Below are 26,760 nucleotides of genomic sequence, written 5' to 3'. Positions count from 1 at the left end.
TGAGTCTCAAATTGCCCAGACAGGCCTTGAGCTGCCAATGAGGGATGAGGCTGGCCTTGAACTCCTGATCATCTCTCTACTCCAAAATGCTGGGATTACAGGGTTGCTCCATTGTGCCTGCCTCCATTGTAGAGAGCTGAAATCAGAAAAGTGTAACTGGAATTTTCTTGCCACTAATTTTTTTTTGTATTTCCCTTCCCCTGTGTCCTTTCTGTCCTCCAACCATACCTTTCTGGTGAGTAACTTTCTGAGAGAGCTCTTAGCAGTTCATAATCACTTAGTAAGATCTGTGATCAAGTTTCTTTTCCAGTCACCGACTGAGTTACATTTTCACTTTTGCTTTGTGAAATAACTTTTGAAATGTGTGAAATTTATTTGTAGGCAAAAAAAAAAAAAAAAAAAAAAAGTTTCAAGTGGAATAAAATCTTCATAAAATCAAGACAAACCCTCAAGTGAGTAAGGCTTTTGTCTTCCTTTTTCCTGACTCAAAGAAAGGTGACTGGAAACTTAAAAAGTACACGGTAATGGAAGGCAGTCCCTATCCCGCAGTTCTCTCTGAACTCAGCCGGAATTGAAATGCTGCTGGGACCCACCAGAGGATTTAATAACACGCACACACACCAAGTCTTTCAGTGTTTCAGGGAGGCCTGGAACGGGGGTAGCCTCGAAACGCCTCAAGTCCTGGCGGCCAGGGGCCTATCCCGGTCGACCTTTAACCTCTGAAAGGCACCAAGTTTGGAAACGGAACCATGTTTGTTTACTCCGAGGGGCTGAGGGATCGCGGCGTGGCGGAAGCCGGCGCCTCCATCGGTGCGGGCGGCCGGGAGTCGGTTGGTCCGGGGGAGCGAGGGGTCCGCTCCCGCCCGCCCGCCCGCCCGCCCGCCCGCCCGTGAAGGCGGCCGCAACGCTCGGCCTCTGAGGACGGCCAGGGCGGCGGGAGGCGAGGCGCGACTCGGAGAGGAGCTCGGCCTGTCCGAGGGCGACCGGGGGCGGCGCGGGGTACCTCCGCGCCCGGGGAGCGCGGGCTCCGCCGCGCCGGGCCCCGCGGAAGCGGCGCGGCGACTCCCCCGGGCCGGCCGCGGCCCTCCCGCCCCGGCGGAGCCGCGGAGGATTGTGGGCAGGGGGCTCGGCGGCCTGGCGGCGGCCTGCTGCGCGCTCTCGGCCGACCTAGCCGCGCCGGGCCGGGGGCGTGAGGCGCGGCGGCGGCGCGGGGAGCCGAGGCGCCGGGGGCGGTGGTCGCGGCGCGGCGGCGGCGGCCCCCCTGGAGGCCGGGGATGTGGGAGAGGCGGCGGCGGCAGCAGCGGCGGAGGCGGCGCTGCGGACCGGAGGGAGACCGCTGGCTGACGGGACACCCGGGCGAGACGTGAGGGCCCCCGCCGCGGCCGCGCTGGGCTCGAGAGGGCGGCCCTGTGCTCCCGGGCCCGCTGGCCAGCAGGCGCGGGGCGGAGGCGGGAACCGGGCCCGGGCCCGGCGCGCAGGGCGGCGGCGGCGGCCGCGGAGCTGCAGTCTCGGCGCGACGCGGAGGGATGGAGGCGGCGGTGCACTAGGCCTCGTCTGGGGCGGCCGCCCGGGACCGCAGGTAGGTGCGGGCCCTGCGCCTCGCGGCCGCCCTCCCCCGACCCGCGGGCCCCCGGGGCCGCGACCCCACCCCCTCCGTGCCCTCGCGGCCCGCAGCCGGCCGGGTTTCGCAGCCGGTGGCCGCGCCGAGGCTTCCGTGCCCCGGCTGCCAGCGCTTCCTCCTCGGCACTCCCGGGCACCGGGGCCGGCAGCCGTGCCCAGCCCCTGCCGGCGCCCGCGGGAGCCGCCCTGGCCCCCTCCCGGATCCGGGATCGGGAACTTCCATCGCTCCCTGCACACTCGGAGCCCAAACTTTCCCTCCGTCGTTCCGGCCGGGCCCTCAGCCCCCTTCCGAGCCCCGAGGAGTGGAAACTGAAATCCTCGGGAGAACACTAGCCACGGAAGAACCCGCCGTTCCGCAGTCTGGCCTTGAAGTTTAAATTGTTTAGGCTTTCTTTTTCTTTCTTTTTCCCCTTTCAGTCTTGCTTCCCACTGTCTGCAGGGATTCGGAGGATGGTCCTCCCTGTTCTCCTTGGGTTGTTTGGGAACTTTTGCCTGACCATTATAATTAAGCCACTTGGCCTGCTCATGTATGGGTTTTTTATTTTTAATATTGGCCTATTAGAGTTGTAAAATGTTCTTTAAAATTTCCATTTCCATTTTACCAACTTTAGTTTTTGTTCTTTTATAGAGACTTCTTTTACTTTCGAAGAATTAAATTGGAGTGTTTCTGTTTTCTAATTGGTTCTGTTTCTGGTTTCTTCAAAATCAGGCCAGTCTGTTTACACGTTCGCCGGGTATCATGATACATTATTTGTGGGATATGGAGATAACTTGAGCTGAGGATTTTGATGGACATTCAGTTTTGTAAATGGTTTTATCAGAAGTACTTGGATTTCCTAGCAGTTAGGATGGAACAGATGGTATGATGGGATTTGTTTGACGGTTTTATAGTGGGTTGGGTTTCCTAGAATTGGGTATTGATGCTCCACACCGATCCTCATTAGGTAAAATTGATCACTGTATTTGATAGTTGTGGGTTATATTTTTCCTGTGATTTGGTTAGTTTTTAAACTGCGTTCTGGCAACCTTAGACGTGTTACACTTCCAGTCTGTTCACAGTAAAACTGTAAACACTATCCGTGTTTTGTTGTTGATACTCATATAATTTGTTCTTGTGGTATTGTTACTGCAGCATTTGGCTTTCCGAAATGTTTCTCATTGTTTTCAAAATTATAACTGGCAAAGTTACCTACAGTTTACTAGGAAAAAGGATTAAATTTGCATGTGTTTATGTTTTGGAAAAATTAAATTTAATTTTGTTTCTGAATAGAGTTTTTATTATAATCAGATCCTATATAACCCATAAAAGAACAATTTACAAAACCTGTTCTTTTTTTTTTTAAAGATTTATTTATTTATTTTTTTATACAACATTCTCCCTGTATGTGTGCCTGCGCATTGGAAAAGGGCACCATGTTTCACTATAGATGGTTGTGAGCCACCATGTGGTTGCTGGGAATTGAACTCAGGACCTTTGGAAGAACAGCCAGTGTTCTTAACCTCTGAGCCATTTCTCCAGCCTACAGAACCTGTTCTTAATCACACTTCTTTTCTTGTCAATAAAGTTGGCTATAACTTTTTTTTTTCTACTCTTTGTAAAAGACACCTTTACGGAGTTAACATGCTGTAAAGTTCACCCACTTTAACCCAATGGTGTTTTGGTTTTATGTACTTTTTAAGCTGTGCTGAAGTTGTAATCCAAGGCCTTGTGAACACAGGGAAGGGTCCCAGCACAGGCTACATTCCATACAGTGCTGAGTATATTTACTATGGGAGCATCACCAGTATATTATTTTTGAACACCTTCTCCTCAGCCCGTTTGTACCCATTAGCAGTCACCCCTCATTTTCTCACCTCACCCCCACCGGCCTCCAGGCAGCAACTAAATCTACTTTTTATCTCAACATTTGTGTAATGTGGGCCTTTCATATAAATGATGTGGAATCTTAGCTTTTTAAAAAATTATTTTAAAATCAATTTACATAATTGAAAATTTTGGGTCAGGAAGTATGCTACTGGTACCCAGAATTAAAAACAAAAACAACGAATATTGTAAACAACTGATAGACTGGTTGTGGAGAAAGAAGAAAAAAAAAAGCATGAATCACTTCCGTGACTTTAAGTATTGATGAGCTGAGGGTCAGTCAGTGAAAAGTTGGAGAACTATTTTTGCCACTGAATACTGGAATATAAAGTTGGAAAAGACCTTAGAGGTCTTTGTTGGCATACTTCTTGCTTGCCTCAATGTAGCAGAAAGCAGAAGAAGAAATCTGAAGGGTAGAAACTTAAATCTCCACAATCCTGGGCCCAAGAACTGTGATGTGCTTCTGTAAAGTGATGAAAATGCTGTGTAGGGATTTTGTATGTATGTATTTGACTGCGTGCTATTAGAACTGAGCAAGAACTGGACGTTCCTCTAATGTTAGGGACAAGTATTGACCGAGGTTCTATGGGGATGAAATCTATGTTTTCAAAACTTTGAAAATGCTTTACAGCAGGACAGATGTTATTTTGAAGCTATTTTAAAGTCAGTTTACATTTTTTTTTTTAAATTTTGTCCAGGGAGTAAGCAGCTGACCCCAGATAAAGGGATATTGTATAAAACTGACAGAGTGTTGGGTTTTGTCAGTGTGAAGTCTGGAGAAGGAAGAAAAAAAGCATGACTGGCTTCGGAGACTTTAAGAGTTAATGTGGTGAGCTGAGGTCAGTGAAAAGTTAGATCAGAGCTTACATTGTTAACATCTTAACCAAAATCTACAAACAGTGTAAAAAAATTGTAATTAACAAAGGCATTTGGAGGCTTCCTTTAGTTTGGGGAAGGGTTGTTTGTTTATTTATTTGTTTTTTGAGACAGGCTTTCTCTGCATAGCCTTGGCTGTCCTGTAGACCAGGCTGGCTTTGAACTGACAGAGTTCTGCCTGCTTCTGCCTTCCCAAGTGCTGGGATTAAAAGTGCTGCCCAGGGCGACTTTCTTTTCTAGAGTTCCAGAGTCCCAACATCTAAAACAGGACCACTCCAAGAAGGATTTTGATCCTTACAATAACATTTAATGAAGGATGTTAATGACTTTTTATGTAATGCATAGGGCAGTCTGCACCACCACCAAAAGATTGAATCAAAATATTAATAGCACTGTTTAAATCTGTGATCTATATGATTCTGGAAAGGTCTTGATCTATTGTATTGGAGTCCCATTGGATATTGTTTAGTGGATTAGAGAAATATTTCATTCATCTAGCAATTCTCTTTATCAGGGGAAGCAGTAGAGGGCAAAGCAAAAAGCAAGAATTTGATGTAATGTAGATATATTTTGGTCTTCAAATCTGAAGAAAAATAACCTTTTGGGGGCTAGAGAAGTGGAATAGTAGTTAAGTGCTGTTCTTCTAGGGGATCCCAGTTCAATTCCTAATAGCTGAAGCTGTCTGTAATTCCAGTTCCAAGGGTCTCATCTCTTCTGGCCTTCTTGGACAAGACACACAGACATATATGCTGGCAAAACACTTACACACATAAGATGAAATACCTTAAAAAAACCTATACTCTTTCCCTTTAAAATGTCAACCTTACATTACTATAAATTTCAACTACTGTGTTTTGAATTGTTGATTGTTATTGGATAGGTTTCGAAATTAGAAATAAATATACTATCTTCTTTAGTGAGACTGATCCTACCTTCATACCCCCAAATCCCTACCTCCTGGTGACTGTCAAGAAAGAAGCTAAATGTTTAGATAGTTTGTGTAAGTATGTATGTAGTAAATGTCAAGAAGTTTTCATACTCTGTACACAAATGTCACTACTACTGCTGTAGGTCTCACTTTTGACTTTAATGTTTTTAATCTTTAAGTCAATGAAAATTTAAATTAATCTTTAGAGACAGGATTTCCCTACATAGTTCTGGCTGACCTGGAACTTACTATGTAGATAGGCTGACTTTGGACTTTGCTGTGATCCTTCTCTGCTTCCTGAGTACTAGGAAGTCTGTGCCACTGTGCTTGGCTTTTAGGTGATGTTTTAACAAGCAAAATGGATGATGAAAGATGATAGGATCATCTTTGTTATTTACTATCCATGTGACTTTAGAGAGATTATTACGTGTTTTTGGGCTTCAATTTTTTCTTTTTCATCTAGAAAATAGTGAGTGTGGTTGGTAGTTGCTGTGTTAGAAGTTATTGTCATGTGAAGGAAAATGCTGTGGTCTGAAGAGCCGAATAGTTCAGTAGGGAAAGCATTAGCCTGGCGATGCTTTGTCAGCTCTAATGTACACTGTGAGAGTTGTTTCAAAAAGGACAAATTAGAAAGGGGTATACAGAACTTGCCAAAAGCAGTAGAGAGGTAGCAACAGAGTGAATGATGACTGACAGCTCCTAGGAGAAGAGAAGTATTAAGTCAGTCTCTCACTCTTACTCGCTCTGTCTTCCTCTTTCCCTCCCTCAAAAGAACCATTTAATATATCAGCATAAACAATGTATTTCTTACTCTAGGGACTGACTTCAGTAGCACCTGAGGTTGCAAGATTTCTGTCTGCCTTTTGTCTGCTCTTTTCTCTGATATCCCCTGTGCAGTAGTCATTAATCTTTCTAAAGGGTAAATCTGATCATTTTATTTAAAGTATTTCTAGCTTTCTTTTATAGTCAGGATGAAATTCACATTTCTCATTCCTTTAGGATATGTGAGTTTCTTTCCTAACTTACCTTTATAGCCTCAAAAGCTCTCCACAATTCTCCTTTTAGGTAATTTTTCTTTTCCTCCAATTCTTTGCCCATAGTGTTCACCATTTCTAGAACTTTTCCCTGTGACTCTTACTCCCGTTGGTCTGACTAATTATTATCCTTCAGTTCCTGGTAAACTTTTTTATTTTTACAAATGTATGTGTCTGGGGTTTTGTCTGTCTGTCTGTTTGTATTCTGCGTTTGTCCGGAACCCTTAGAGATTGGAAGGTGGTGGTAGGTACCTGGGGACTAGAGTTAAGCCCTAGGTCAGTTGAAGGAATAGTGGAGTGAGCACCCATACTTCCTCTTTTTTTTTTTTTTTTAGCCTGTGTAGATGTTTCCCTCATTTTCAAACATGTGTCTCTCAATTCTGCAGGGTTATACTGTCATCTGAACGTGCCAGAGTTTACTTGATAGCATCATGTGACGTAGGGTCAGCACTTAGTATTCTCTGTTATGAATCCTGTGGTCAAAGGTAACTTTAAAAAGAGTTCTCAGGCTGGAGAAGTGGCTTTTACTCTTTGTTTAAAAAAATGTAGCTATTTGTCAATTACACACAACTCCTATCTTCTTGACATAGAGTATAGATGTGTGTTCTTTTTGCGATTAACCTGCTGCCCAACTCTTCACCGATTCTAGTATTCCTAATCTCTCCATAAGTTCAGTCCTCTCCCAAAAGTTTAAGTACCAAATTGATGTTCTGTTCATCAAACCTGTCTCCTTGAGCTGCTTCTTCTTGGTTCCCCTTCGTTGGAGGCCACCACTTTTCAGCAACCTGCCTTCCATTTCAGCACTCACTTGGTTACGATGAAAGGGAGACATGCTCACTAGATTTAGTAGCCTGTATAATCAGTCTTCATCTGACCTGACTTTCCGTCCTCAAAAGCGAGTAAAAGACAGTGAATGTGGAAGGTACGAAAAGGTAGGAAAGAACCCTTTGTCATTTTCCAAAGTAATGGTTTAAAGACTGGATCATAAGTGGATAACAAACGATTGATTGAAAGGTTCTTGGAAGCAGGGTGTTCTCCAGTAACTTGAATGAGAGGTTTTAGGATTTGCCCTCTTCTCTTTGGCCAGGACACGAGGAGTCTGTAATACCAGGGTTCTAATTTGGCTCACTGTGATTGGCGCAAGCTGCACCAATAGAACAGTTATGTCAATAATCCAAAGAAGGGAAATAAAGGATCCAGATTCCTTTGGGTTTTTCCTGAAGTATTTATATGCCAGAGACAGAGTAGGCCTGTAACTACAGATTACATTTAGTAACTACTATAATAAATAGTGTTAGTTCTGACGAGTGCTAGTGAAAAAAAAAGATACCACTTTCATTTTGGATATTATTTAGTTTTAATTTTAAAATTATAAATTATATAATTTTGTTCCTGAAAAGGATGCCATATGAACTATCAAGTATTATATAAGGCATCTAAAATATGCAAGTATGACCATCAGAGTTCAGACCCTCAAATCCCACTTAAATTAGTAAATACCAGGTAGGCTAGGTACCTGCCTCAGAAGGCAGAGGTGGGGGAGTCTCCAAAGCAAGCTGGTTAGGGAGACTTGCCACATCCGTGACCTCAGGATTTGATTGAAAGACCCTGCCTCAGTGAATAAGATGGAGGAACGATTGGTGATGATTCCTGACATCAACCTTGGACTTCTGTTTTCTTACACGAGTGTCCTGTTAAACATAAGTGCCAACTTTCACATGAAAGTGAAAAAGACAACTTGAACTCCTAGTATTACAATTATTTATCCTTTATGAGAGCCAACATCTCTTGTTATTCTTTTTTTCTTCTATTGAAAATAGCTTTTTTCCCCTCACATAATGTATCTAAGAGGATTTACTGTTTCCCCCTCTCTCTATTCCCATTTCCTCCACATCACCCATCCAGATCCACACTCTTTCTGTCTCTTATTAAAAGACAAGCTTCTAAGGCATAATAGTAAAATAAAACAAACAAAAACAAAAGCCAACACATTGGAATTGAATAAAACAAACAAGAAAGTCAAGAGAGGGCACAAGAAACAGAGACCCACTATTTCTCACACTCAGGAAAATTTAAACTGGAAGCCATAGTATACACAGAAATGACCTGGTGTAGTCCTTCACAGGCCCTGTGTCTGCTTCTTCTGTCTGTGGTAATTCATATGAGCTTTAATTATGTTGTGTTAGAGGGCCTTGGTTTCTTGGTGTCCTCTCTCTTCCCTGGTCCTTAAATTCTTTTTTTGCCTTCTCCACTGGGTTTGCTGAGCCCTGAGGAGAGGGATTTGATGGAGATATCCCATTTAGGACTGAGTGTTCCAGTCAGTATAATGTCTGACTGTGGGTCATTGTATTTTTTCCCCATCTGCTGTAAGAGGAAGCTTCTTTGATGATGACTGAGCAAGGCACTTTATATGAGTATAGCAGAATGTAATTAGATAGGAGTCATTTTATTGCTATGTTCTTTCGGTAGAACAGTAGTGTTTTGTTTTATCCTAGGTCCCTGGACTGTCTTGTCTCAGGTTCTTGGTCACCCAAGCAGTGGTGGGTGTGGGTTCCATTCAGTGGAGTGGGCCTTCTTTCAGTCTAGACCGTTGTCCATTGTCAGTCAAAGGGCTAATGGCTGACTTGGTGTTGATGTTAATAGATTTGCACAAAATCAGAGTCCAGCTAATTATTTGTGTGTGTGTGTGTGTGTGTATCCTTGGCTGTCCTGAACTCACTTTGTAGACCAGGCTGGCCTCCAACTCATCGATTCTCCTGCCTCTGCCTCCCAGAGTGCTGGGATTACAGGTGTGTGCCACTGTGCCCAGCTTTATTAGTATTCTTGAAAGCCTATATAATTATGGTTAAATTTTAGCTTCAGTATTGAGATTATTGTGAGCAGTCATGTATGTGATAAGCAATTAGGTTGGAAGTACTTTCTGACTGGTAGGTTCTCCTTGTGGGTGAATCTTCACTTCAACTCTACCATTTACAAGTATCAGCCCTAAAATTTTTTAAAAATTGGGAAGTCTTCTTAGAATATGAAACATTTAAGAATTTTGTGGGCAAACCTTAAGAAACCAACTAAAAGTGAGGTTAAAGAAACCATGGTGGAGAGAAGAGGTAGGGAGAGTACTTATGGTAAAGCACCCCTTGGTACTTGGCTTCCATCAAACCCATCTTTGGTAGGACATTCTAAGTATGGTACTTTTTTTCTTGTATGTAACAGTTATAAATTTGGGGAAATCAAGTTAGTTTTTTTTTTTTTTTAAGCAGTGAGACTTTAACTCACTCATCTTTACTGACCTTCCTCCATCCTTCATATTATTCCTAAATTTAAATCCAAAATCGTATTTAAGAAGTTAGGACTGTGCAGCTCTCAGTGGGGTTGTGGATCTCAACTTTCTAATCTTAAATTACAAATAGGCACGCTATGAAAGATTACTGTATAAGTTAGCTACTTCAAACTCAGAACACATTTCTTTTTGTTTAATTTCACACCACACGCTCAATCCCACTCATCTCCCTCTCCTCTTGTACCTTTGCTCCACCCTTGCAGCCCCTCCCCCAACACAGAGAAAAAGCATCTTAATTGTGGAAGCTGTAGTGTGTCAGTGTGTCCCACAGTATCACAGTCTACCATTTGTCCACGCTCCTTTACTTGCAAATGTTCGTTGCAACGAGTAGTTGGTCTGGTAGCTGGTTCTGCTACTGTGTTGATACTGGAATCTCACCGGAACGCCCCTCAGATATCCTGTTGTTGCCTGTGTCATGGAGATCCTGTAGTTTTGGAGCTATAGGACTGGACCCTTCATGCACTCCAGCCATTTATCAATGGAGTAGATGTTGGGGTGGGCCAATTCAAAGCCCTGGCTCTGGGTCGGAGAGGTATCTGAGCTGGTCAGCCCACTGGTTCACTGCAACCCCTGTCACCAGGGCCAGCTCTTCTCTGCTGCCCAGGCGTGGTGCAGGGGTCACTTTACCGAGTGTTGCGGCCTATGGGGACGTGGCCAGTTCTCCCATTCTCATCGTGCTGGGGTCAGTTCTGCCTGCCATAGATGGTGAGGGGTAAGTGTAAATGCGTATTTTCCTCTTTGTCCCCAGCTCCCAAAATAATGACTCTGAGGCTTCAATGCATTTACAAAAGCCTAGGCCAATATAGCGAGGCCTGTTCCCTGATTTGCTCATAACTTTTCCCACTTATTCCATTCTCAGTTGTGCCATATGGCTGGCTACCTCTGCTTAGTTCTCTATGTCCATCTTCTTCAAAATCACAGGGTGATCTCCTGTCTTTGTTCATCTCTCTCTGGAATTCTCATCTCCTTATTTTCTGCCTTAGCTAACAGGCCATTAGCTTTTCAGGTGATACTTCCATACAGACACAAGAGATTCCTTCTACAGATGAGGGAGGGGAGGAGGGCATCGCTCCCTCTCCGTCCGAGCTACCGCTCAGTGGACAGGAGGCAGGGACAGCTCTCCCACACTCATGCTTTTGGGGTTGGCTTACCCACACCTCCCATATCCAGGGCCGTCTCTACTGTGCTGCCCAGGTGAGCGGCAGGGCAAGCTCTCCCTAGTTCTACAGCAGGTGAGGGGCAGGGCCTCCTCTTCTGCCTGCCATTGTTGGCAAGGGGTGAGTGGGGGCAATCATCTCTCCCTTGCCCATGTCAGCACAAAGCAGACCAGTTGTGGGGCCAGTGCGCCCCACATTTACATCCTTGGGGCTGCCTCATCCCACCTCAGCCATTCAGGTGAGCTCTACTGCGCTGCCCAGGTGAGGGGCAGGGCAAGCTCTCGTGACCTTCCACTTTCTGCCTCTCTCCTTTCAGCTACCTACGCACTCACATGTGACACAGCAGCCACACCTGCAGGGCTTCTGTGGGTAGGGTCAGAACACATTTCTTGTTGAAAGTAGTAGGATGTTTGCTCAGTGTAGCTTGTTTTACTGGCCGGAATGGAGGGATTGCTTCTTTGCCAAGAAAAATATAGTAAATCACACTGATGAAAATGTGCACTGCATTACCCTTAAGGAAGAGTCTAGTCCAAGTCTTACAAAATTTTATTTTTTCTAATGATTACATGTGAATATTCCTGTCACTTAACAGAACATAGACATAGCCATGCTTTGTGCTCCAAGTGCTAGGGATAGGGACACTGAGGCAGTTGGACTATAAGCTTATGTAAGCTTAGGTTAAAAGTGTTCATGGGCAACCTGGACTACTTAGACTGTCTCAAAAAGAACCATCCCTTTTTTTTTTTTTAAGGAAAGATAAATAATAGTTGTAAGAGTAAATTTATTTTTTAATTGACGAGACTGGTGTAGAAACAGAACATGGGATTTAGATCAGAAAGTCTAAATTCAAATCCCATGGTTGTAATTACTTACGTTAATATTTTGAAACCAATTTACTTCTGAACCTATTTCTTTTACCATGTAATACAAATTATAAATGCACTTAGGAGGTTGTTTTGAAGATCAAAATCTGAATGGAGGCACTCTATTATGAGTTACATAGTATTTAGTAAAATACTGATGATGGTGGTATAAATTTTTTTGCTGTTTTTATATTGCTTTTCATGACATTCTTGTTTTCATTTATAATACATATCTCATTTCTTTCTTGATGTAAGACTTTAGAAAACTCTTAGAACTAGTTGTAGGAGTGAAGCAATCTAGTTTTTGCCTTTGTCCCAGCTGACCTCTTTCCTAACTGTCCCCAGGGTGAGAACACAGGAGTAGGATGTGAAGCAACTACCTCTTGGAGGTCAGCTGCTGGGCTGCTCCCTAGTCCTCTGGAGATGTCAAGTTGGAGCAAAAGCCTAAAGTGCTCGTGCTTGCTCGTTGATTTACTTATTCTCTCTCCTTCCTCTTTTCCTGGTTTATCATTGCTTCCCACTACTCTACCGCTTCTTTTTATAGGCTTTGTTCTGATTTGCTACTTTTCTTTCCTTGGTTTTTGCTTCTTCTTATCTACATACCCACCCCTTACCCTCAGTCTTAAGACTAGAACTAAACAAAGAAGTGGAAGCCCATGGTGTTAAAGTGTAAGTGTTTGAAGGGGGAAGTGTGAATGTTAATCCTTTCTGGTTATTTTAAAACGAAGATGTATACAATACCAGCAGTGGTAATTGCAGTTTTCCCCCCACCTAGGTCTCTATCTGACCAGCAAGGAGTCATTTATTCTTCTTTTTCTTTATTAATTACACTTTATTCACTTTGTATCCTCCCTGTGGTTCCCTCCCTCCTCCCATCCTCCACCTTCTGCATGCATGCCGCTCCCCAAGTCCACTGATAGGGGAGGTCTTCTTTTCCTTCCTTCTGATCCTAGTCTATTAGGTCTCATCAAGAGTGGCTGCATTGTCTTTCTCTGTGGCCTGGTAAGGCTGCCCTCCCCTTAGGGGGAGGTAATTAAAGAGCAGGCCAATCAGTTCATGTCAGAGACAGTCCCTGTTCCTATTACAATGGAACCCACTTGGATACTGAACTGCCATGGGCTACATCTGTGCAGGGGTCTTAGGTTATCTCCATGCATAGTCCTTGGTTGGAGTATCAGTCTCAGGAAAGACCACCATGCTCAGATTTTTTGGTTCTGTTGCTCTCCTTGTGGAGTTCCTATCCTCTCCAGATCTTATTATTTCTCACTTCTTTCATAAGATTCCCTGCAGTCTGCCCAAAGGTTGCCCAGCAGTTTTTTTTTTTTTTATTGTTTTCCATGTACCAATTATTGTGTTATGAGCTTACAAAACATACTGAAGTCTTGCAACATTCCTTTGTGCTATTTATTTCTATAATGAGGACATTAAGATGTCTGGAGGCAAGAAAGCTATCAAATGTCATACAGCTAGTAAATGCTCAAAGTCTAAGTCTGTATGGCCAGTTTTTAAGCACTGTATTATGTTTCCGGAAAGATAGAGAGTTGGAATCAAGTTTTAGAGAGTTAAATATTATTATATAAACAAATATATTATGGATTTAGGATTTAACTTTTGAATGGATATGAACCTATGTGAGCCATTGTTGATGGCATGTGTGGCCTTACCTAATTTTTCACAGTATTCATTTGTTCGTTTAGTGAACACTCAATTTTTAAAATGCTTAGATTTAGTGCTAGGTGTAGCACAGGGTGATCCTTGACACAAATGTAAGTTTTTCTAGAATAATGGGGATGGCAGGAAACAAGCAGATAAGTAAGTCCCACGTAACACAAGAAAGTACTATACAGTGCAGGAAGTACTAAGTTTGGATAAGAGAATTGAAGGGCGAGGTGATAAATTTAGAACTGGGGCAGTCGTTAGGAAAAGTCTGTTGTCCCACGAGGCAGAGACAGAGTCACTGTTAACATGTAGTTGTGTCTCCTCTATGTTGCCACAGAGGTTTTTACATAATAAGGAGATGGTGCTTTATGCTCTTTTTTATAAAACAATCGAGGCTTTTGAAATAGTGGCTGAGCCTTTTTTGGAGATAGGGTCTTGCTGTGTAGCCCAGGTGTGGTCTTGAACTCACTCTATAACAAGGTTATTTAAGTTACAATGCTCTTGTCTTAGCCTCTGTTGTATCAACTGGGGGAACGACCACTGCAAGGTATGGTTGAGGGGGGAGATCGAAGAGAGGAAGAGAAAGATAGCCAACAGAGAGGGGCAAGAGAAAAGGGGCCAAGAGAGCGTGTATCTGAATGAGAAGCTCGGGGAGGAAAGCCCACGAGCTGGAAAAGTTTAAGATAGATGCAGGGTGGGAAGAGTCAGGACGCCAGCATGGACTCTGAAATGTGTAACAGGTACTTGTGATACTGAGGGAGCCTGAAGGCCACCATGAACTTTGATAATAGGTGCCACAGATAGCCATTTGTCCTGAGTTTCTTTGGACCTGACACCTAGTAACTGAGATGATAGGCCAGTGCTGGAATTATTTTATTCATATTTTCAAGTATTTGTATATTTATTTTTTGGGGGGTGTGTAATCTAGAAATGAAACTTAAAGTAACCTTTTAAAGGAGAAAGGGGAGAAGATGGCATGAATATTTTACAAGGGTGCACAGCACAGCTTTCCAGAGACAAAGCAGCTTGCTTGGCAAGCATCTTAAAAGACAGGCCACCTTTTTTGGAAGAGTGTATCCACAGGAAATTAGCATTAAGATGATAAACAAAGAAAGATAAGTTAATATTAGAGGTTAAGAGTCTTGTATATCACTTAATGAAATTTGAGATTGGTTTGGGAAGTAATACTTTTTTAAAGTTTTGAGCTGAAGTATAACAGGATGAAAACTTCTTAGTAGATTAATCCTAAAACTCTACATATAGTAGTTTGGCCTGGAAGCAGAGAGACCAGTTAGAAGTCTGTAGAGTGACAGGACAGGTGATTTTAGATTGACTACTAAGATATCACTTATGAATAGGAGAAAGGAAATTAAGTTAGTGTATTTGCCTAATGCTAAGCATAAAGAAAGACATTTCTGATATTTTCAATATTATTAATACAACTAAGAAAATTAATGATTTCAAAATACCATCTAATATCCAAACCATATTAAAAGCTCCAAGCTTGTCTCAAAGCTGTTTTACAAAAACAAGATTTAGTCAAGGATAACTGCTTTTAGTTAACCCATAGGGATGGGGAATAAATTAGAACAAAGTATAATGTCACATGTATGAAAACGCCATAATGGCAGTTAGCTGTTTTGTGTAGATTCGAAATAGGAAGCAAGAGTAATAAAATGGATGTTTTCCATTAATGTATGTGTAACAGGCAATGTTATGGGAAACTTATCCATAACTACAAATACTTTTATGATATGTTTTCTTTAGGCAGTACCTATTACAGTGAAGAAGTTAAGGAAATAACTTTTATATCCTATCTGCGTGATGTTCTGTTTGTAATAAATTGTAACTGTAGGGAATCGCAGCTAAAGCTTGTACCTAAGGAATTCCAGCTTCTGTATATGGCAGAATTCTTCTGCAGCAGCTGGGGGTGGTGGTGCATGCCGTTAATGCCTCAGGGTAATCTCTGTGAGTTCGAGTCCAGCCTGGTCTATAGGGGGACAGCTAAGACTACACAGAGAAACCCTGTCTCAAAAAACAAACAAATAAACAAAAAAATCTTCTGCAGCATAAACTTTGAAACCTTTTGATAGTTTTTTTTACATATTTGAAGTTACACAATGATGCCATCTTGAGGTAGACTAAGTAATGGTTACAAATGATTTTTTTTCCTGGATACTTATATTTTGTACTGATTAATATTTTACAAATATGTATTTCCTTCCCTCAGGCTTTTACTTTGAAAAATTTAAAACATGAAAAAATAAAATAAGATTTAATATTCTGTTATACTTACTTTGTTTTTACATTTTGTCAGGTTTGTTTTATGTGAATCCTTTGCTTAATTATTTAAAAGTAAATTGCAGATAGTGATGAGATATATTACCTTTAAATACTTCCTTATTCTAATGCTAACCGCAAATATAGTTCTGGTATTTTCAGTACTATTAATACAACTAAGAAAATTAATGATTTCAAAATACCATCTAATATCCAATCCATATTAAAAATCCCAAGGATGTTGCAAAGCCATTTTATAAAAATAGGATTCAGGCAAAGTTAACTGCTTTTAGTTGTTGCCCCTTTACTAGTTTAGTCTAGAATGACTTGTTACAATTAATAAGTTGCCAGACCAGTTTTCTTATATAATGCCTCATATTTTTGATTTGTTATTTCTCCCTTAAAGGTTTAAACCTTATTCTCCTATTCCTCTGTTTTTCTTGTAAACCAAAAGCTATGTCTTTAGCAGGTAGGTCTGTAACTATGCCTTTAGAGATGCTAGGGTCTGTTTATTTTCTTAGAAGCACCCCTGCTCCCCAGCGCGCACTCTGTAGACCAAGCTGGCCTTGAACTCATAGAGATGCCTCTGCCTCCCAAGTGCTGAAACTACAGGTGTGCCCCCTAGCACTGGCAGCAGTGTATTTTTACAGTCTTAAGTAGATGGGATGGTTGATGGGTGGTGTTACTGTACTAAAAGTGCTGAGAAAGATACTTAGTTAGGTTTCTCATTTTATGTGTGTGGGGTGTTTTGCCTTCATGTATGTTTCTTATGTATGTGCAGTACTTGTGGAGGCCAGCAGAGGGCTTTGGATCATCTGGAACTGGAGTTACAGATAAGGTTGTGAGCTCCTTGTGGATGCTGGGGACTGAACTCAGGTTCTCTGAACTCAGGTTCTCTGCAAGTGCAGCTCATAGCCACGGAGCCATCTTCCCAGCCCCTATTCCATTTGCCCAACTTGTTTTTTTTTTTTTTTTTTTTTTAAATTTGTTGTAGCACGTGCTTTTGGGGGCCTTAAAACAATCAAATAATACTTGTCCTTTAGTCTAGTTGCAATATTGTTTCATTTATAATTTTTCCTAATGATTTTATAATTATTGTGTGTCATATAGTGCAAATATGTAATGATAGTAGCGAATCTGTGAACACTTAACATTAGATAATGTTAAACTTACATGTGTACACGCCCATGATTTTTTATATATTTTTGAGGTGTGATCTTTTTCATCTATTTTACAGATGAAGAAAGATGCACATGGGTTAAGGAATTTCATATGGTTATATTGTTGGTGAATGAAGAGATCTGAACCCAGCAAAAAGGACTTAAAATTTATGCACTGAGCCATTTTGGTAGTGTGTCATTATTGAAGTCGTGAATGAATGGCATGTCTCATCTTTAATATTTTGGGTATAAGATTATTATGTATTTATATTTTTAATAAAAAATTAAGAATGTTCACCTTTGGGATTTTTTTTTTAAGAAGGAAAAACAAGCTTCTTAGCAAACTAAATATTCTGAACAACCTTCACAATTAACCACAGATACTCGGTTTTTGAAAAAAAAAATGCTACTTGTTGTGATGTGTATTATGAATTTTGTTTATATTGTTTTAATTATTACTTGTGTTTTATTTTCAGTTAAGTGGTGATTTTATGCAATGGCTTCAAGCCACAATTCTTCTCCAGTGCCTCAAGGAAGCAGCAGTGATGTTTTCTTTAAAAAAGAGGTAGATTCAGCAAAACACCTTCGACCTGTGCAGTCACTGCCTGATGTGTGTCCCAAGGAACCTACGGGTAACTTTTCTTTTCTTTTGAGGACTTTTCTGATGATTTGTGTTAACATTAAAAGTGTAGTCAAGTTTCCTATAATTACCTCAAAAGAGTAATTACAGTGATTAAAAAAACCAAACTGTATAGTTGATTGGGAAATTAGAAAATAGTTTTTCTTGCATTTTCATTAAGGGAGTTAACTGGAAAAGTACTGAAAATGGAGGTCCAAATTGAAAGCTGTTTAGTTAAATGTAGTCAGTCTCGTTATTAGCAGATTCCGTATTTGCAAAAATGCTCCCTAAAACGTATTTCAACTCAAATATTAAATATTTGTTGTACTTAGGTGGTATTTGCAGATGTGTGCAGAGCAGTAAAAAATTTGGGTTGCCTAACCCAGGTGCTTGCAGCTGTGGGTGCTTGGCCTTCTTGCTGCAGGTCCTGGAGACAAATAGTCTTTATGAAGCCTGTTTAATATTACCCATTTTAGTTTTTGTTGTTGTTGTTTCTTGTTGGAGATGTTGCTTTTTAAGATGGCCTGTAGTGTAGGACTGAGGTGCTATCTGGGGTAGCTAAACACAGAGAAGTTGTGCTGTGCTTTATGGAGAAAACATGTAGAAAGCATCATTCAAGCACTGCTTATAATTTTGACAGCTATAATATTAGAATGACTGGTGGGTAGTAATCAGTGTCTTTAAACAAACATCATAAGTAAGATAAGCAGACATATTTACTGACTGACAAAAATGTGATATTATTGAGGGACAGTAGCGCTAGGGATCAGTCATTTCACTACTAGCTACTAGCTGTGCACAGTGAATTTGTATAAGAAATCTGTACATACGATCAGTGCTGCAGTAGTGTGATGCCAAGCCAAACAAAGGGTATTTAAGTGACAATAGCCTGCCATAATACAACAGGAAAAAAAGGCCTATCTTTGAAAGAAAAACAGGTATTTTTATGTTTTGAGGGGATAAATTGTAATTAAAGAATTTGACCAATGAAATGCTTTTCCCTAATGCTCCCCATTTGGGAATTTGTAATGTCCTTCATCTTAGTTTCTTATTCCTTTGATAATTGATGCTGGATGATGATTATTTAATCAGGGTGATTTTTATTAATAATTTACCATAGAGAAAGAGTTTGATTGCCTATGAAATAGACTGTAAACATTTTTATTTTTATAGGATAAACTTGCAAACATAGAGCCAACATTACAGAGTTCTCTTGTTTACTTTTGCAGGTGATTCAAATAGTTTATGTGTTGCCCCATCTCTAGTTACAGATCAACGTAGATGGACTGTATATCATTCCAAAGTAAATCTCCCAGCAGCATTAAATGATCCTACATTAGCAAAGAGAGAGTCCGACTTCTTCACAAAAACATGGGGATTGGACTTTGTGGACACTGAAGTCACGCCGTCATTCTACCTCCCACAGATCAGCAAGGAGCATTTCATAGCCTATCAGCAGGAGATCTCTCAGGTAAGAGCTGATCCTGAAGTTAGTGATAGTCAAGTCAAAAGGAAGAGGAAGATTTTTGAGTAATAATCTTTGATGAAGCCATGGCATTCTTTTATATGAATACAATTTTTTTTGTCCTGAGTTATGTTTCTTTCTTTAAATACATTTTAATAGATGTATTTTACTTATGTTGTAGTGATTTTTTTTTTCAGGATTACGAAATTTTATTAGTTTTAAGATGTAGTGGGACACTACTGTATCTGCCAAGCAGAAATGGTTCACTCAGTTGAGTTGTGAGATTTAGGAAGTAGCAGGTTGGGGTGTGAGAGGGAGCAGGCAAGCCAAGTGGCATGAGAGCCGGGGAACATGATGCCCGACTCTGGAGGAGCAGGATCAGCCAGCACAGCAGAAAGTGCCCTCTGCATGGACTCCATGGACAAGGCAGCCCACTGTTCAGAATAGAGTCATGGGCCTTTGGATTCTGACACATTCACACAGTTACTATTACTGCTGTAAGGGTGAAAGCAGAGAACTGTGGCTTACTTGTTGGAGAGAACAGTAAGATAGAGATGGGCTCCTCTGAAGCTGTGAAACTCATCTTTGGCTGGCCAGGAGCTAGTATTGAACAGCTGTGGAATCAGACACATGGATCCGTGTAAACACAGAGGACGTGGGCGATGAGTGGATGCTGCTTATCAGAAATTGGATTGTTCAGGTGTGCAAGGCCAAAGCATCAACCAGTTGGAGCCTGACACTCTGTCAGCCACTGTTTAGTGGCTCTTGAGTTCCTCAGAAATTTGTGGACAGAATCATAGAAGGGGTTGGCTATAAGATGGTTCATTCTCCCTGTATGGCTTTTAAAGCCAAATTTTCCTGGGACAGACAATTAAGAGGGAATGTTAGTGCTATCAAGATGTTCACACATCTGAGGAAGGCAGAAGGTCATTGCAGCAGACAAACTTTGAAATACAGTTTCAGAAGATGAACAACTTTAAAAGAGAATTGTCCCTTCTGCAGAAATTAGGGTCTAAAGTAAGCAGTTGATTAGTGTGAAAAGATTAGGAAGTGAAAGAGGCAGACAAAGCTGAAGAAGAAGTTTCGTGGAAAAATAATTCCAGCACAAGGTAGGCCATACTTCTGGAGGTTCTTCCTCACATGGAAGTGTTGATATTGCTCTTATAAGACCTAATAATGACAGTTTTTGAAGTCAGGAGCCCAGACCAATCCAGAGGCTTCCATATTTGGAAATCCTTAGTCCTGACTTCTGTACTCAGTTGTCTATTTTGTTGTTGTTGTTGTTTTGTTTTGTTTTTGTTCCTAAACGCCTTAACTAGTGCTAAATCCAAACCGTTGGCTCCACAGTCTGCAGTTGGATAAGCTTATCAATGAGATGACCTATGACTATGAGACTGTTTGCCTGAAGATTTGACTGGGTATGAAGGAGCCACTGAACAATGCTTCTGTATGTGTGTGTATAGATCATTCCTGGTATGGAGCCTGAATCCTTGACACTTTGGGTTATATTTGTTGACTTTTGAGACAGTGAGGCTTGCCCGCTGAAAGACCTCCGCTTTCTTAGAAATGTTCCCTGATCTGTTTCAAGCAATAGAGTGTAGTCTGGTATCAGTCATCCTTTCAAGTGAACAGTAGGAAGAGGGAGCTTTGGATGAGTGACAGGCCTGTTGTGCTGATTAGAAGCCCCTGGTGGCTAAGATCTGTAGGTACATCCAGACCGGAGTCTAAGCTTGGGCAAAGATACACTTAAATGATAGCTGTAACAGGAAGATACTTTGTATTGAGTTAGAATTAGTTTGTAAAAGATGAACAGCTGAGCTTCCTGAAGACATGGGGAAGAAAAAAAGAACTGTTGAAGGACAGGGTCACAGAAGGTTATTCCTCTCTTGCCAGCATGCCCACTTAGACAAAAAGAGCTTTACATAGCTACTGTGCCTCCGCTTAACAGCCTCCTCGTCACATGATGGTAATCATGAAGATGCTGACTTACTCCGAAATTTGAGCTATTGATTCTGCTTTGTTGTGATTTGTCTCAGAATTTGGTGCTAGAAGAAGAGATCCTGTTGTCCATATGTATTTGGCTTCTTCCCCTCTGTTTACCTCTGTTCTAGTGTCATATGCTGCTGTGTAACTCAGGCTTTCCATAGCAGGCTCTGACCTTGAGACATTATTGATGCTGTGTGTTCCTTTTAAGCTTGGGATGCTGCCAGGTATAGGCTTGGAGGTGATGATTCTATAAATTTCTGACAAACCTCATCAAGTAACTGCAGTTACAGGAAGGATTTGGTGAACTTCAGAGTTACAGATTAGTTAGAAGAGAAAGACAAGAATCAGCATAAGTACATTGAAAGTTGGGGGAGGTAGAATATCACTTTCCAGTCTCACGTGGTGATACATGTATTTTTTTCTTTTTTTGAGACAAGGTCTTACTCTGTAGCCCCAGCTGGCCTGGAATTCACGTATCAAGCAGACTGACCTCAAATCCAGAAGCCTGCCACCTCTGCCCGCTGCGTACATTAGCACACCTGGCAGGAGACAGGTTTTGAAGAAATGTTTCAGCTGATTCTTCGTGAACTTTATTTAAAATGCAAGTAGCAAAAGCAGAGAGGCAGCCTAGGAAATGCTGTAACTTGCTAGTATAGTCCTACACTACTGAGCCCTCCCCGCACTTAAAGACAGAGAACAAGAATGTGTATAGTTCTGCTTAAGCAGCTTGGGAGATTATTTGCTGATAAAGTTCTCAAGAAAAAAAAAATGAAGAGTAGAACTTTTTCCATGTCTCCAGTTTACTAAGGCAGAGCATCCCACCTTAGCAGATACTTTTATTGTATCCAGACAAAGGCCAGCGCAACCTTCTTTATGTTTTTGTTTCTTTTTCTTTTGAGAGGGCAGCTCTGTAGCCCTGACTGACCCGGAACCTGCTGTGTAGACCAGGATGGCCTTAAACTCACAGCGTGGATTCACGGAGCGCTGCCTGTACCTCCTGAGTACTGAGGTTGAAGCCGTGCACCTCGTGCCATCTTAGCATGCTTCTTTAAACTGTGCTTTCTGAAAGGAAGAATTGAATGGGAATTTGAAAAGACCTGTGTCTCACTTTTAATTTAGCAAGGGATTATTATTAATATCCCAGTTACCAGTTCAGTCTTTATAAAAATAAACGGCACACTGGAAAGCGTGTATCCAGTAACAGAGGCTTATTGTCCTTGTGTGGGCCCGCGTGCGCACTTTACTGTGCTGCTCAGTTGGCTTCAGCTGGTCCTTCGACTTCAGCCTTCTCAGTAATTGAGATTATATACAAGAGCTATTTTCCAGATCAGTATGCTTTTATATTCTTATAACTACTGCATTTAATATTTCTTAATTTACAAGCATAATTAAATATTGCTGATTTTCTTCACTTGCTTACATTGTGGATTTGTGGAGATAGATGAATACATTAATATGTATAATATCTAATTCATAAGCAGTGTTTTCAATTATTTTTATATAGAACCTGCAGATTGTAAGTTAAAATAAGTAGGTGCTACTGTGTACTTTTTAGTGAGATACAGATCTGAATCACTGACAGAAACTGCATTGGCAAGGGTAGGTAGCAGTGCAAGCTCGTTCATTGCTGGTGGGAGCACAGAGCGGTGCCGCTCCTGGCCAAACAGTCTGTGAGTAACTGACAGAATGCTCCTAGAGCTCTGAGTACTACCAGCTGAGTGTTTTCTTGTTTCACATCCCACATTTTCATGTTTTTTTAAAATGCCATTCCTGAAAAGAAAAGAAACATCCATCCATCCATCCATCTAGCTATCTGTCTGCTTGAAAACCCAATGCTTTATACAAGTAAAGCAAGTGCCTATCACTGAGCTATATCTCTATCCCTTGGTTTCTATTTTTATTTTCATTCAGAGGTTAGTGATTTTATATTAAAAGTTTCAGAAGAAATGTTGTATATTTTAATTATGTTGTAAAACATTTGATGCCTTGAATAATCATTTCCTCATTGCATTGATTATTATTTCATTGTGTTTTTACTAGAGAGAGAAGATTCATGAGAGATGCAAGAATATTTGTCCTCCTAAAGATACCTTTGACAGGACTCTTTTACATATTCATGGTATGAATATATGCTATTTATAGATAATAAGCACAGCTTAAATATTAATGAGCAAATTGTCAACCTTAGAACCTTGTTTTCTACTATATGTACAGCTTTTATTTTTAGTGAATTATTTGTGTATTTGTTTTTGTGGTACTGGGGATTGAAACCTGGACCTGTGTATGTTAGGCTGTATTCTTACCTTATATTTCTAGTAAGAAATTTTATGCTCTAAAACCATAATCTTTTCTCTAACCTTAGAGAATGGTTATGACTGTGATAGTATTATAATCCTTTAGTTTGGCAAGTATTTATTTTCTTTGTGCTTGGTGCATTGTTGCATAAAAGTAAAAGAGTAAGAAATAGTTTTAGCTCTCAAGGAATTTAAGAAAATAGACCAATAATTGTAGCACTGTATATTAACCACTTCAGCTTTATAAGATGTACGCTCAACCATTTCTTTCTAGGCTTAAGAAAATGTCCCAAAGTTGATTATGACCTGTGTTTTAAATTAGTTAGTAGGAAACATTTATGTATGTGGTGGGGATTATGTATTTTCTTAGGAATGAATGTGAATGCATACACACAAAGACATGTACACACAAACAGTATATACAAAGCCATGGAGTCAAGAGAAAACTAAGCATATGCAGAGAGTAGCACGCGTTTTACATGTTGGCTCTACTGCGAATAAGAAATGAAGTAAAAGGAATAGGCAGGGATCAGGCCATAGAGAATTTGTGTATTATGTTCAGGAATTTTACTCTATCTAAAGATAATACAGAACTACAAAATATTTTTAGCCAGGCATGATTAGATTTATTGTTGTACATTTTCTAGTGGAAACAGTTAATAATGTTATTATATGATTGTAAGACTGGAGACAAGATAGTTGGAGGTGTTGCAGTAATATAAGTAAGAAATGATGTGGTCCCAGTAGAGTAGAAGTGGAGAGGAAATTCAGAAAGACAGTGAGTAGCCCAGGCACATGTTTTAGCAGTCGGCTTTGGGAATGGAACAGGATGATTCAGTGATAACTCCTATATTTCCTGCTTGAGCAGCTGTCTGCATGAAGAGTTCAGTTCACTGAGAAAGGCAGGAAGAATTCTGGAGGACATGGAGGCTAGTTTAGCTGCTAATTTTCAATGAAAGACACATCTGGTTGGCAAATTAGAGCTCAGGAAGGGAAATACAGGCTTAAATGCAGGCATGGATGTTGTTATCAGAGACAATATAATAGAAACGACAAAGGCCTGGTAGTTCAACCTAAGGGTGTTGCTGGGGTCACTCACATAGGGTGTAAATAGTAAAAGGAAAGGACTAATGCTACTATGAAACAGCCTTATTTAAGGGGCAGATAGAAAATGAGGTACTCTTGAAGGATACTTAAAGAAGTGGTCAGAGAGATAGGAAGATCAGTGAAGAGAGAATTTGACATTAGAAATGAAAAGCTATGAGAGTCTTAGGTAAGTTTATGTCAGAGTGCTCTTTGCTGAGAAGTCTTCTAGGATTTGACAGAGCTTTAGAGCGAGCCTTTAGAGCAGAGTAGTGGCTATGGAAACCTCGGTACTACATAAGGGTACATGAGCAAGAACTGTATGTGGACTGTCGGTAGGGATGAATTTGAAGACTTGAGTTAAGGCACTGAGTGACTAAAGAGCTCTGAGCGGATGAGGCAGGAGAGGCCTGTGCATAGAGCTAGACATCTCTGCTTTCCATATATTTTGCTCCTCAGGTGGCTCCCTTGTTCCAACCCATTCCTGGTTCTACATTTTAGTTTCTCAGTTTTGTAAGTGGACAAGAACTGAGCATCTTTCCATGCATTGATAAAATAATTAGTTTAAGAAAAGAATTTGAAACTGTGGAGAGACAAGGTAATCAGTGAAGCAGACTCACAGGAGAGACATGAGGGGTGGAGTCCAAGTCTGTGTAGAAAGGCTGATTTGAGAAAGCAGTATCTCATCGGAGATTAGCTTGGCAGGGTGAAGACAGGGTTTATTTGTGGATATATTTGTAGGTAACACAAACTAAGATGTCAGAATATGCTATCAAAAATTAGCCTTTGACACTTACCTAAACATAGTAAAGGCAGTATACAGCAAACCTATAGCCAACATCAAACTAAATGGAGAGAAACTGAAGTCAATTCCACTGAGATTGGGGACAAGGCTGCCCACTCTCTCTTTATCTCTCTTCAACGTGGTTCTTGAAGTCCTTGCTAGAGCAATAAGGCAATTAAAGGAGATCAAGGGGATACAAATTGGAAAGGAAGAAGTCAAAGTATCATTATTTGTAGATGATATGACAGTATACATGAATGACCCCAAAAATTCTACCAGGGAACTCCTACAGCTTATAAACACCTTCAGCAAAGTGGCTGGATACAAAATTAACTAAAAACAAAAAGAAAAAAAAAATCAGTATCCCTCCTGTATACAAAAGACAAATGGGCTGAGAAAGAAATTAGGGAAACAACATCTTTCACAATAGCAACAAAGGATATAAAATACCGTGGTGTTACTCTAACCAAGCAAGTCAGAGACTTGTATGAAAAAAACTTCAAGTCTCTAAAGAAAGAAAAAGAAGAAGATATCAGAAGATGGAAAAATCTCCCATGCTCATGGCTTGGCAGGATTAACATAGTAAAAATGGCCATTTTACCAAAAGCAATCTGCAGATTCAATGCAGTTCCAATCAAATCACCAACACAATTCTTTACAGACCTTGAAAGAACATTTCTCAGTTTCATATGGAATAACAAGAAACCCAGAATTGCTAAAACAATCCTCTACAATAAAAGATCCTCTGGAGGTATCTGCATTGCTGATCTCAAGCTGTATTTTAGAGTACAGTAATTAAAACTGCATGGTACTGGCATGTGGATGAAACAGAATGAAACAGAAAGTGGATCAGTGGAATCAAATAGAAGACCCAGAAACAAACCCACACACTACGGACACCTGATCTTTGACAAAGACACCAAACCACACAATGGAGAAAAGGCAGCATCTTCACAAATGGGGCTGGTCCAACGGGGTGTCTACATGTAGAAAATGCAAATCCAGACTTAAAACTGTGCACAAAACAAGTGGATCAGAGGCCTCAACATAAAAACAGGCACACTAAACCTGTTAGAAGAAAAAGTGGGGAAGAGCCTTGAACTCATTGGCACGGGAGACAACTTCCTCAACAGAACACCAACAGCACAGGCTCTAAGATCAACCAATAAATAGGACCTCATGAAACTGAAAAGCTTCTGTAAAGCAAAGGATACTGTCATCGGAACAAAACAATAGCGGACAGACTAGGAAAGGATCTTCACCAACCCTATATCTGACAGAGGGCTAATATCCAGAATATATAAAGAACTCAAGAAAAAAACAGCAACAAAACAAGTAATCCAATTAAAAAATGGGTACAGAGCTAAACAGAGAATTCTCAATAGAGGAATATCGCATGGCAGACAAACACTTAAAGAAATGCTCAACATTTAATACCCAACAGGGTATTAAAGCTGATGTTGAGACTCAGGCAAACTTTGGGCAGAGTGTAGGGAATCTTATGAAAGAAGGGGGAGATAGAAAGATTAGAGGGTACTGGAGCTCCACAAGGAGAGCAACAGAACCAAAAAATTTGGGTACAGAGGTCTTTTCTGAGACTGAAAACTCCAACCAAGGACCATGCATGGTGATAACCTAGAAACCTTGCACAGATGTAGCCCATGGTAGCTCAGTCTCCAAGTGGGTGCCCTAGTAAGGGGAATAGGAACTCTCTGACATGAACTCAGGGGCTGGTTCTTTGATCACCTCCC

At 41.0% G+C, this 26,760-nt stretch overlaps 1 protein-coding gene and 1 pseudogene across 8 annotated transcripts in view; one reads left to right on the top strand and one right to left on the bottom strand.

Moving 5' to 3' along the window:
- Positions 1–1,338: 1,338 nt before the first annotated feature.
- Positions 1,339–26,760, top strand: part of Vps54 (VPS54 subunit of GARP complex) — an 80,127-nt gene continuing 54,705 nt past the window's right edge. For 2 of the 8 annotated variants that reach the window (XM_060365196.1, XM_060365194.1), the window contains exons 1-4: positions 1,339–1,579; positions 17,255–17,410; positions 18,663–18,868; positions 22,889–22,967. In XM_060365196.1, the coding sequence (XP_060221179.1) occupies positions 17,275–17,410; positions 18,663–18,868; positions 22,889–22,967 (421 nt within the window). In that variant the 5' untranslated portion in view covers positions 1,339–1,579; positions 17,255–17,274. Of the gene's footprint in view, positions 1,580–1,695; positions 2,481–4,182; positions 4,324–16,855; positions 17,025–17,254; positions 17,411–18,626; positions 18,869–22,888; positions 22,968–26,760 lie in introns of those variants that run through there. The other 6 variants (XM_060365195.1, XM_060365189.1, XM_060365191.1 and 3 more) reach the window with 5 other exon arrangements.
- Positions 11,077–11,190, bottom strand: LOC132646921 (small nucleolar RNA SNORA17; annotated as a pseudogene).

This window comes from Meriones unguiculatus, chromosome 12, assembly GCF_030254825.1.
Source record: "Meriones unguiculatus strain TT.TT164.6M chromosome 12, Bangor_MerUng_6.1, whole genome shotgun sequence".
Classification (NCBI taxonomy): Eukaryota; Metazoa; Chordata; class Mammalia; order Rodentia; family Muridae; genus Meriones; species Meriones unguiculatus.
The sequence above is the reverse complement of the archived record's forward strand: the minus strand, read 5'-3'. Positions and strand labels throughout refer to the sequence as shown.